The sequence below is a fragment of the Typopeltis vanoorti genome, chromosome 13 (assembly GCF_054136105.1).
Source record: "Typopeltis vanoorti isolate ZY-2024b chromosome 13, IOZ_Tvanoo_1.0, whole genome shotgun sequence".
NCBI classification, from domain to species: Eukaryota; Metazoa; Arthropoda; class Arachnida; order Uropygi; family Thelyphonidae; genus Typopeltis; species Typopeltis vanoorti.
Window position 1 is genome coordinate 117,802,734 of NC_143561.1, and position 13,141 is coordinate 117,815,874.

Below are 13,141 nucleotides of genomic sequence, written 5' to 3' on the forward strand. Positions count from 1 at the left end.
TATTTACACTGTTCGGCAATTTTTAAAAATCATTATCAGCAAGCCTTGGAGAGAGAGGGGAAGAGAGATACACATATGCAAACTGAAGCCTTTATCTTGGCAAATGCATGAAGAATGAACAGTAATAAATTTAACATATTATAAGGTAAATGGAAACAAATGTGGCAATGGTTTAATGACTATAGTATTCTCTCAATTCTTCAGTTTAATAAATTTGAAATGGGTTGCAGGATTGAAAAAAAATACAGATTTCAAACAGAGTAATAAGAACACATGCACACACAAATTAAGCATCAGTATGTTACATAAGACAAACAGATATACTCCTGTAGTTAAATATACATCTGTATACTGTGACATGTAGGATATGTGATGTCAGAAGAGACATTACCATAGATTAGTGGCCGATCTGTCTGTAACATTAGGTAAAACAGTGTATCTTGAAGGAAATTATCATGCAGTAAGATACAAGAAATATTCCTATTAAGAATATTTCCTAGTATTTTACTGTTTTAAAGACTGCACTACCCAAAATCAACAGCAAGTGCATTATCAGCTGATAGAAACATGAAGTACACAGGAAAAACACCCAGGATGCTAACATGAAGAAACTATGGATGATTGAAAAGTGGAACAGATCTTATCAGTCTAATAAGAAAATGATCAAACAGGAATTAAGAGTATGCAGCATATTCAGGTCAGTAGTACAACTCCCTTGGTTCCTAATAGGAAGAGATATACTTGTCAAACAGCCATCATGGTAATCAATGTTTCAATTTTATTTAATTAATTTTTTATATAAATCTCAAGCACAAATGGTTGCATATCTATAGTATATTAGCACTGCAGACGGACAAGTTAAATAATTTGAGAACCATGCTCCAGAGACCAAACATGGATTTTTTTTTTTCTGTGACACTTCAGACCTCTAACAGACAAAATGGTGGTGATCTTATACCATACAGTTAAATTCATCTATCACCTAAAAATATTTATAAATATCCATATCATTGGCAAAACCTACAGCCTATCAGCCCAACCAACCAGGACAAACTTGATAGGAATGCCTTGTGCCCAAGAATGAAGTTTGGTAGTAGTGATATAGATATGGAATGTAACATTTGGTTGTAGTGAACAGAACAATTAATATGGTTTTGCAACAATCCTGATTAATGCAATCTGGAAAAACTTGATTAGCACAGTTAAGAGTACCAATCTTAATCCAAAAGAACACTTTTTTTGGGGGGATAAAATAGGAGGTCAATGTACCAGCAATATCAGTGTATCTAACAACAGTACACAGACTGGTCATGCTGAAGAAAAATAGTCCAAACTGGGAGAGGGTATGCTTAAAATGAATGAAAAACTGATCAAGCCAAAAGAAATCCCAAACTCTGAAATATATGCAATTTAGGTTTCTTTGAAATGTAGTGTTATCCAAATACTTATTTCAAACAGTGTATATTCTATTCTTCCCGTCTGGTTTTCTTTAAGAATACATGATGATACATGTGAATCAGAAAAATTCTAACATGTCATAATCCTGATTTTTTTACTATTATTACGGGCGACTCTAGGGAGTTCTTAGACTCATCGAGGGAGGCCATAAACATCATGTCCACACAACTATTCGACATTCTCACAGTATCTATCATACCTTGCCTTGAACTCATTCGCTGTCATAGCACCCACAACAGAACTCTTGCAGCTTATTCCACTCATTTACCACTCTAAAAGTAAAGAACCCAGCTCTAACACCCTTGCTAACCACACTCTTGCCCAGCTTCCATAGATATCCCCTAGTTCTCCCACCACCAGTCCTGATCTCAAAAATATCCTCTGAATTAATCCTATAGAAACTCTTCAGCAATTTGAATGTCTGAATCATATCTCCCCTTTTCCACCTATCAACCAATTTCTGCAACCCACAAATCTTCAACCTATTCTCATAATGTTCATTCCATAGACCTGCTATCATCTTGGTCACTCACCTCTGGATCCTCTCCACCTCCTCTCCCCCCATCAAGAAGAAACCTAGGTGACCATATCTGGGCACAGTGATTTTGAGGACTTGACTTTTAAGTTAATACAGAAGGAAAAAAACAAACATTTTCACAGCACTAGCAGAAAAATGATGTGATATGTGTCTTTTGGTTGGGTGGGAGAAACAAATTAAAATGTCTTCATAATGAGAGGTACATTTATAAGAACTTTTTCAAAAGAATATACATTAGTCTCATTAGAGTTTTTACTTATGGAAACTTGGTTTTTCATCCAACAGTAAAACCAATGCTAAATGAGCAGCAATGGGATGTTGCAAAGTGAACTGAGCACAAGAGATAATAAGGTGGGTTCTGGATTTAGCTGCTTAACAAAGAATCTGGAACAACAGCAACTAAAGAAATCAGCTGAAGTGGACAGTGATCTCCATTTTAAGAAGTAAATTATATTTGAGAAGTAACATTCTTGTCTTTATCCAAGTGCGACCACACTAAAAAGATTGTAAATCCATAGTACGTTAATACCTTGGGTTGGCTAAAGATTTTTTATTTATTTATTGCTATACAGTTCAAAAATCTGCTCTGAAGACCAAGCATGGAACTTTCTTCAAAATACTTCAGGCCTCCAAAAAGCAGAGCAGTGGCCTTACAATGTACAATGAAGTTCATCTCACACCTCAAGATGATCACAAACATCCACGTCAGTAGTGGGATTCAAACCTGCAGCCTGCTGGTTGGAATAAGGAGATGCTAACCACTTGGAAAACCAGGCTGGCCAGTTTGCACGTGGAGTAATTTTATGACTAGGCTATTTGTATATGGGGACAGATGACTTCAACTCAAACTGTCCTGGTATCCCATAATACACAACACACTTCCTTTTAGATAGGTGTATTGCCATGCATCATGAAAAATGAATCACTACCCAAACCAATATTGATGGGGATACTAGGAAAATCTGATACGAATTCATCTTCTCCCATGTATAAGTTGCTTGGTTATCAGTTAATCCACGTGACAACTTTCGTTTGCTAGTCATAGGGTTATAACAGCCTCATGATGGGATTCTCACTAGATGCTAATTTTTATGACAAATCTAGCATATAGAGTCCTCTATCAGAGCCAGCATAAAAGGTAGTTGGCAAGATACAATAGGTAGTATGTAAAGAGTGTGCAACAGAATAGTATGAAATGGGCAGAAGTAGCAACCAGGATACACAGAGAAGCAGCATATAGCAAGAAGAAAGAGGAGGAGTAGGTACTATATAACAAAGAAGAAAAAAGAAAGGTATAAGGCAGCATACAAAAGGGGGCCAGGATAGAAAATGAGAGGCAAGGTCAGAGAGGAGCAGTGCATGGCATATGACTCAGAAAAGACTATTAGAGTGGTAAGTAGCATGCAATAGAAGAATAAAAATAAAAAAGGGTAAAGTACATGAAGCTCTTGGAATATTAGATACTCAGCAAATTAGTTTCCTTAGAGAATGTAGAAAAACAGAAGAAAGTGCTGTTCTACTTAAATAGCTCAAATTCATTTGTGAATTTGAGAAAAATGTATTCAGAAATTTCTATTCAGAAAAACGTACCTGATAAACCTCAATGTTGTAATTCAGCAATTCTTGTTTCCTGAATTTATGCTCATGCAAGGAGAACTTAGTGGAGACCTAAAGCTATTCAGGATTACCAGATTATCTAGTTCATACCTCACCCATGATATTAATGTATTACAGGTCTCATCTTTCGCGTTTGGGATTCACATAAGCAATATCCAATTTTATTAACCAGCGCACTTATTTAAACATGTATTGGTTACACGTCGTTAATAAAGAACTTGAATGTTTTAATGACAACACAGTTAACATGTATTAACCTAATGCAATCATGACTTCTAGACCTAAGACGATGCTCAAGAATAGCAAATGTGTAAAATAGAGAAAATCTGTCTAAATGAAATAATTATAAACTGAACTGTAATATGTACTACAAATCAAACAGGAATTTAAAGGATACATCTTTAGTACACTTATAATCAGGAAGAAGTGTTGTATTATGTCTTGATGGATTTATTACTGTTTTTGAGCTTGGTAACAGATTTCCCATTACACTGATATGTTGTTATTCCTGACTATTTTCTTATACTATAACATAGTAACTACCTGCCCAAAACCGAATTTTGATTATAATGGATCTTTGGTTATAATAATAGATTCTGCACTATTCTCTTACAGCATATTAGCTTCAGCTACAAGGGTGTTTTTTTTTCTTCTTTTTTTCCTCCAACAAAATTATGCACAAATCACTACTATAAAGATATGTTCGAAAGGTTCCAAACCATTCAAAATTGAATGCTACTCAATGATTTTGTATATTCAACAGTGCAATGTTCAATATAAATATCAAAAATATTCGGTTAAAACCAGAGATATAAATGCAATACTAACTATTACCAGGTATCTACAAAAGCAAAGGAAATGGATGAAGCAGGATCCTTTTTAGAAATAACAAGCAACTGGACCTATTTATGCTTCTCTTGCTTGTGTGTGTGTATGGGTTGTAAAATCTTGATGATGTAACAAAAGGGCCATCTCATACTGCACTGTACTCAACTTACACACCAAATGAATTTGTTGCATATAAAGAAGCAGTTCCATCTAGCTGTCAGTCTTGATTCACTGTCATTATTGCACAGTATATGGTTCATGGTAAAACCAATAACTATCAGTGATTGTTTCAAGTTGGGATATGTTGATGCAACAAATGAAGATGATGTGCAGAAAGATTTAATAGATTTCTAAGGCCCCAATTATGACTTAGTTATATCTATACTGATAACAGAACAGGGGGGTGGTTACCAAATTCTTTCAGGTCATGACATGGTTTACTGTATTAATTATGTTGCAAATGATGACTATGAATAAGCACTGATGAAACTGAAATTACTGTGAACAAATAAATACCTTGTTATAACAGCAGAGGGAAGCACTGATAACTTTCAAGGTTGTAATGCAGTACTATGACACTTTTGAGTCTGAAAAAAAAAATGAGATAGTAATGTGTTTTTCACTGTAGGGCACAATGGGTTGCTTTAATTTCAAGGACACTAATTTGTTTAACTGATTTTCTCTACCCAAAAGCAACAAAATTAAACAAAAATTAATAGCACGTGCTTTTGTACCACTGTATTTACGTATCCATGCAATAAAATTAAAAAAAAAAACTATTATTGTTTAATTTTGTTTTTAAATATAATTTCATGACACCTTGAATATACTGAACGTCACTCAACAGATTTTTGACAGACACCCCAAGAAATATAAAAAAGTGCATATGAAGTTAAACTCACTGATACTGCCTAAAATCTTGCAAGAGAAAAAAAAGTCATATGACTTCTAGTATACAGCAATGTAGCAGACACCCTAGACAAATCAAGTTCAAAAATCCTATAACTGCACTTAAAACTATTCACTGATGGTAACTACTGAAAAGAAGTATTTAATGAACAGTAAATCAAGATAATAACATAATATGTGTGACATCATGTACAGCTTGAATCTGAAGGAAATGGCAAAGGACAGATGATGAGTGAACAGGAAGCATATGAGAAATTAAGTAAAGCTCTTTGTTAATTACATTGGAGAGGGTTACAGAGCCCATAGCTATGCCTGATTAATAAATAATATTTATCATGTGTTTACAAAGGGTTGTGTTTTATATATAGGAGGGGGAATGACCTATCAAATCCAAGTGGTGACACTGTTTTTTTTTTTTTTTTTTTAGTTAGATGATAATTGGGGCTGTCGATATACCTTCAACTATCAGCCAAAGCAGTAAGTTCTGCTTATGAATCTTAGGTATATCATAAATTCTTGGTGAACAAGCATAGTGCAGAAGTAATTTTTAACTGTATATGCAGGTTTTTAAATATCTGTTTTCTGATTAGTAGTTATATTTCACAAGTTGATGGATGCTGTTATCTGAGAATAACTGATTCATTTTTTTTTTCAAGGTAAGCTGTTCAGCCTAAAAAAACTGTTACACCACCTCTAGTAATTACGATTACTAGATGTCCTGACTTGCTTACAGCTGCTAATTCAGTTTTGGTGAGGATGTAATAAGTTATTGCTTTAGTATTATTTAAAATGTTAGAAGTTCCTAATCATATTTTATCAGCTTGAAAATCATATATTAAGCCATGCCCTGAACAGTGAACTCTAGCTACTTAGTAAAGATCAAAACTTTGCTATGATGCCCAGGTTAGTTAAATTGGATTTTGTTTTAATTTTTTTTATATCTGGTCCAAACACAAAAGGCCACAAGACCTATAGCACACTAGTGCAGTGTGTGTGTGTGGGCAAGAGGAATAGAAGAAAGTAGGAGTCTGTTCAAATTTAGCTTGATTAGCTGAGGATCTTTGGGGAAGGCAGAGTGGGGGAGACTGTTCCAAAGGACAGAAGTAGATGGAATAAAAGAGGAGGCAGTGAAGATGGTTTAGTGAGTTTTAAGATGGACTATAAAATGGTGATGGTTAGCAGTGGCTTGTTTTAATGATTTTGAAGGAGAGTGGAGGAATAATAGTGGCCAATTCAGTCCATGAAAGTATCTGTAGAAGAGGCATAAGGCAGAAATGAAAGGGGGATTGAAGTGGATCTGTGAGAGAGAGGGATCATTAATTAGCTAGATTGCTTTGCTGGATAGAATCTAGCAATATTCCATGGCTGGCAGATTTCCCCAGTTTTTTGGCAGCTGCAGATGTTATAGTTGAAATACGATTGTGCCAGGAAAGATTGGAGATGCAAGTCAGTCCAAGAAGAGAAATCTGACTGTGTTTCGATATCTCAGTATTATTGAAGGTATGGGAGAGGAATGAGAGCTCATTCTTGCGAGAGATCAGAAAGAACTAAGTTTTGGTGGCATTGAAGTTTACAAAGTTGTTCCTTGCCCTACTGGGATATAGCTAGGAGATCTGAGTTCAGGTCCCTGGTCATGATAGATCTCTAATACTTGAGCACTAACAGGTTTGGTTTGTCAAATGAAAAAGAGGAATGGAGCGCACTGTCATCAGCAAAAGCTATGGATAGAATTGGAAGTCTGTGAGAGTAGGTCGTTTATATACAAGAGGAAGAGAATGGGTGAAAGAATAGAATCCTGGGGTACTCCTGCATTGGTTAGGAAATCTGAGGAGAGTAAGCAGTCCACCATGACACGTAGTGAGTGACCAGTGAGAAAGCTGGTGATCCAGTTGCAGAGTGGAGAAGGCAGACCATAGGATAGAAGTTTGGTAAGTAGGTTCATGTGCCAACCCCAATGAAATGCCGAGGGCAACCACATGAGTTTCTCCAAATCTCTCCATGGCTCAAGTCCATAGGTGGGTGGTGAAAGCAAGATTAGCTGTAGATCATGAATGGCAGAATCCATACTACTGGTCACTAATTAGTTGGTATGTCTCTAGATGGTTCAAAAGTTGGTTGTTGATGACCTTTCCCATCATTTTTCAGAGAACAGAAGTGAGCATTTCGATGGTAGCTAGTTGGTTGACTTTTATCAACTTTCTTTAAGATGGGCTGAATGTGGACCTGATTCCATGTTGTCAGATAGATGGCAGTTGAATAGGATAGATTGAAGAGGCAATACAGGATAGGTTTGGGGCACAATTTTTTAACATACCCTATTTACTTGAATATAACTCACTTTTTTTCCCAAAAATTAAAGTTAAAAAAAATTGTGGTGCAAGATGTGGAGTTTGGAAACTAAAGTTTTAAAGGAAAAAAAACTGATGTTTATAATTAAATCCTCAGTATTCATTATAATTTATAATTGCTCATGTTATTTATAAAATGGATACATTTAAATTTTAATTGTAAATGTTATTTATGAGATCAGCTGCTCACCTTCATCACGCAATATATTTGAATCTTTAGTGACAATGCTTCTGTAATTCAATTAAAATAAACAGTTTCATTATTGCTTGTCCTTTTATCATTTCAGAATCATATGATCTTTGAGTTTATCATAACTTTGAGTTTAAAAGCAGCACTGTAACTTCAATGTTTCTCCATATTTCAGGCAAAAATTATTACAATTACAGTAATTTACAAGACTTGAGATATGTTATGAGAAATCCTTCACAAATGACTAATGAGAAGTGAAAGCGGAGCGTGAAATGGACAGTAAAGGTAGACCGGTAGAAATAGTGCAGCTATGAAGAAGTGTATGTGATTGGTGTAGTATTAACAAAAGATCACATGACTCAATGACAAAGGCAAGCCGATGATTGTTAAGTTGAAATTCTGATTCTCTTCAACCTAATTCCAAAATATCTGAAACTGCCATAACAACATTCACCATCTATTTCTTCAAGTTTTAAACTTTTTTCATGTGTGAGGTATATGCAAAACTTTTAAATTTATTTTTTTGTAAAGTAGAATCAGGGGTGCAAGATATATGCGAGGGCGAGTTATATTCGAGTAAATACAGTAATAGGTGGGATACCATCAGGACCAGATACTTTGTTTGAGTTCAGCTTGATAAAGGTTTTTAGGATTTCTTTTTGTCAGAAGACTATGGGAGACATGAAGGGAGCCGTTTGCCCAGGTCATGAACACAGGAATTGGAAGAGAAGAGTGTTGGCAAGTAAGATGGCCTTGTCTTTTGGTGATGTGACCACAGTACCATCTGGACGTGAGAGAGTGGTGAAAACCTGGGTAGGCAGAAGTTGCACCCAATGGCATTGGCAAGGGACAAGAAGGAGTGACTGTCATTTTGGTAGGAGAAGAGTTTGCAGCATTTGACCCTTTCAATATACCATATTGAAAGAAGCATAAGATTTCTACCAACTACTACAGCTGATAAAATATGATTAGAGAATACCATATTCAAGTGTACCTGTAATTTTCCTCATATAGGTGAAACTGGACGCACTATTTCTATCCGAAAAAAAGGAACATAAACATGTTAAATTTAATATTTATGGTAAATCTGGCCTTTCCGATCATGCCCTGAATACTCTACAGAGAACTGACTGGAAAGGCACCTGTTCATTACATCACACCAAAACCTCAGAATGGTGTAAATTTAAAAAGGCTAGCGAAATTCTAATCAACCACTAATCTTAATAATGATGGTTTAAAAATCCCAAGAATATGGATTACCCATATTCTACACACAACCTTTTATTTTTAGAGTTCATTTTAAATTATAATTAGGGCTGTAATAATCCAGGATCTTAGCCTTAACACTTATATTAAATTATTGATTATGCCACCACTACTGCTGTATTAAAAGTATTAATATGAATTTGGTCTCTGACAATGTCATGCATAGGATATAGCTTTGATGTAAGGTTTTTTTTTTTTTTTCCCCCACTAGATGTCAAGTCAGTAGAATAACAATTAATCAAATTGGTCACTTTGGCACTATTTGAAATGTAATACAGCTTGTCTCTGTACATATACACTATGTTGACATTTGAACACCTAATTATGGTTTAAAAAATGCATTTAAATTATATTTCTAGTACTGAGTGGGACCAAACAGCAACTACCCTTCAGGGCATGCTTTCAACCAATTTCTGATATGTCATAACAGGAATATTCTTCCATTCATCGTGCAAAGCTATCTCTATTGCTGGTGATGGCCACTGTGGTCTGGAGCAAATTCAGCGCTCTAATTTGTCCTAAAGATGTTCAATAGGAATGATGTCTAGATTCTGAGCTGGCCAGTCCAACACTTCAACGTTGTTTTATGGAAACCGTTCTCAGACATGCAGTGGAGTAAGGCATTGAGCAATGTCGTGATTCAACATACAAAAGGTCACTGCAGAAGTACTTCCACAGTGTCAGAAGCACATGAAGTTGTCCATGATGTCCAGGTGGCTATTGGACGTCATAGTTTTCGACATGTCCACCAATGGACCAAGCCCCATCCAACTGAAACACCCTTATACCATTACTAAGCCTCCACCAAACTTGACAGTCAGAATGATGTGACCCTGTCGGAACCGGTACCCAGGTGATCTCCAGATCCAAACATAACTGTAAGAGTGAAACATTTGGAAGTGTGATTCGTCGCTCCACAGAACCCATTTTCAATTAATTAAGATCCAGGAATGGTGTGAAAGACACTAGTCCAAATGTTTAGCGTTGAGGAGGGATGATGTGCAGCTTGTGCACAGCAGCTCTGCTGTGGTAACCTAACTTATTGGAATTCATGTCAAAGATTCTGGAACAAAAAAAATACATAGAAACTGGAATGCAAATAAACAATTTGCTGAATATAATTAATCATTTAGAAGCCAGTGTTTTGTTGCTCAAGCTAGCATTACCAGAGGCATTTTAACAATACAGTCATGTGCATGGATCATGCCAGTTGGTGATATTCATGATTTTTGTTATTAATCATGACAGATAGATAGGCAGTGTGCCAAAATCTATGCAAGATCATACCACTGGTTCTGCTACAATTACCTGAATTCTTTAGAACTCGTGGTGCTTCCAGGAACAGTCTCTTCAATTTCAACTGGAATTTGTAAAGTAGCCTGGCTTTCTTCTGTTTGATGAAATTATCTTTCTCCAAGGCATGTTATGGTAGTCTGCTTTTTGGTTGGTAAGGGGTTGTTATAGGATCAATGGTGGAGAAGTTCTACAGAGAATAGTGGGAGATCAGGGGAGAACCCGAGGTCATGCCTGGAAACTGTATAAAGAGGGTGTGAGTAGGGGAGTGAGAGGCAGGTTTTTTTCGTGCAGAGTTGTGAATGATTGGAATGCCTTGCCTGAGAGTGTGGTGTCTGCAAGGAGTTTGAATGTGTTTAAGACCCGGTATGATGAGATGTGTGTGAGATAAAAGGACCTCCTAGATGAGTCTTTGACTCCATGAGGTCTTGTTTAAAAATAATAATAAAAAAATAAATAATAAATAATAATAATATATTTTTATTTATTTATTTTCTGACCAAGGTAGTCAGTCCAACCTGTCTATCCGAAATATGGAGCTCCACATTGGCAGGGGATGCTGTAGGTGCCTATGAAAGAGAAGATCCTGGTGATCCTTGATATGTCTTAAGAATGTAGAAACTTTGTTTAGAGGTTTGTATATTGTTCTGATTGTATTGTTTCAGGAGAGAGCCCAGTTTATCTATTGTCTCTTTGATGCAAGGTTAAGATATGGTACATGCACAGTCTGATTTTGAGGGGGAGGAGAGGTTTGTTGTTGTTTTTTTAAGGAGTTTGGAGAGATTTTTGTATCCATTTTGATGCAATGACATAAATAGTGACTATTGTTCAAGATGCAATGCTAGTCCCGAGGACAAAATTCACTCTGTCCTGAAGGCTCATGTTTTGAAATTTCCAAGTATTTTGGACAGACAGGAGGATTACCTTAGTCAAAAAAAGAGAACCAAAAAATGGACTTGCATAACATACCTTGGAGGAAGACCACTTCATCAGATGGAAGAAATAGTCCATCTCCTCACAGATCCCAGTTTAAATCAGAGACTTCCTAGAAGCAGCACGAGTTCTAGAACTTGGGTAAATAACAGAACTGATGTGATCTAGCATCGATTTCAGTGCACCAGTATCTACCCATCAGCATTAATATCGAAAATTACCATGAAGAGCAGCACCTGTTGCCCTCCATGCACATTATTACTGTCTTTATTCTGATGGTAATTTTGTTGACTGTTTTCACTCACTCACTATGTATTGTTAAAGTGCCTTGGATAACCCTAGCTTGAACTAGAAAAATGTCAGCTTGTAATTAATTTTAGCTAGTAAATTATTTATCTGCATTCTGTTTTCTACATAGTTTTCTGCTCCAGAAAGTTCAACGTGAATTATAGCAACACCTAGAAATTTGAACATGGAAATACAACTTACTATCAGAAGTCTAAATAATGCCACCTAGTGGACTTGACTGGGTTTTATTGGCTGATGATCTGAGGATGAATAGGGACAGTTTCATTCATCCAAATTTGTTGAGATCTGGATAGTTTTTTTTTTTTTTTTAAATCAGAGGCAGATTTCAGGATAAGTCTCTCATATTTGAATTTGCGACAGTGATGTAATGGAGTTTTTTTCCAGTACATCTTGTGGTGTTTGTCCAAAAGCATGGTGTTTGAATCGATTCTGAGTAGCCATAGTGGTGGTGGTACTGCATGTAGTTATTATGCTTGGAGATTCTGACTGCTGGCTGTCCTACAAATATGGCAACAGTAGAATAGCTTTAATTGCATAGTACTGGGTATACACCAGGCAAGGCTATGGAACTGAGGCTCGTTTTTGTTGGAACATATAAGGAATGTCATTTTTTTTGTATTGTCTGTAGGTGTTCACAACGTTTTTTTTTTCATTCATTCATTCTTGCTAGATAGATGTCTGATAGGGCAGGAATGTCAAAAAATAAACATTAAAAAACAGTAAAAGAAAATTGCAAGAAGTATTTGCATTATGTGCTCTTATATACTTAAGAGTCTCCATGCATGATAAAAACTTTTCTTATACTAATTGATAACTCTACAATTTCCTGGCATAAGCATATCATAACTAAGTGTCCTTTTCTGCTAAAGACATGAACAGAAAAGAACACCTAGTTGTAATATGCTTATGTATTTGCTGTAACTTGTAATACAGGTAGTTCCCGTCTTTACGAATTAATTGGTTCCTGGTGACTGTTCATAAAGCGGGAGTTTATTTGCCTTAGAAATAATGCTATAAGTGAGAGTTATTGGAAGTTTTTTCCAACTTGGTTAGACTATAATAAATTTAGTTTAATCCTTTATCCAAGTGTAAGCAAACGAAGTTTGAGCCTGAAATATCTTCAGGACTGAGGCAACTCATGGTAAAGGTGGACAAAGCTCTCATCCCTGCTTGTCTTAGTATTTCCCATAATGCAAAGCACATCTTGTTGCAGACATGTATAATGCTATGCATTAAGGGAAGGGCCACTACCCAGACCGGTTTCGACCTTTATTGAGGTCTCATCAGTGGAAGCTGGAGCCAGACCCAGAGGTGATGATACTAAGGTGGAAGCAATGAAGAAGTCATATTTACCTATACAAGTTGCCAAAAGGTGTCCCACCCTATTATTAAATTACACTGGATTTAGAGAAAGATGTTGGAAGTTTTTCCCCACTTGGTTAGACTATAATA

General features: G+C 36.0%; 1 protein-coding gene across 2 annotated transcripts in view; it reads right to left on the reverse strand.

The window, feature by feature from the left end:
* Nucleotides 1-13,141, reverse strand: part of LOC150100494 (putative choline-phosphate cytidylyltransferase) — a 146,957-nt gene that overhangs the window by 16,475 nt on the left and 117,341 nt on the right. For both annotated transcript variants that reach the window (XM_090402461.1, XM_090402462.1), the window contains one exon: nucleotides 4,958-5,028. In XM_090402461.1, coding sequence (XP_090258587.1) covers nucleotides 5,012-5,028 — 17 coding nt within the window. In that variant the 3' untranslated portion in view covers nucleotides 4,958-5,011. The remainder of the gene's footprint in view (nucleotides 1-4,957; nucleotides 5,029-13,141) is intronic.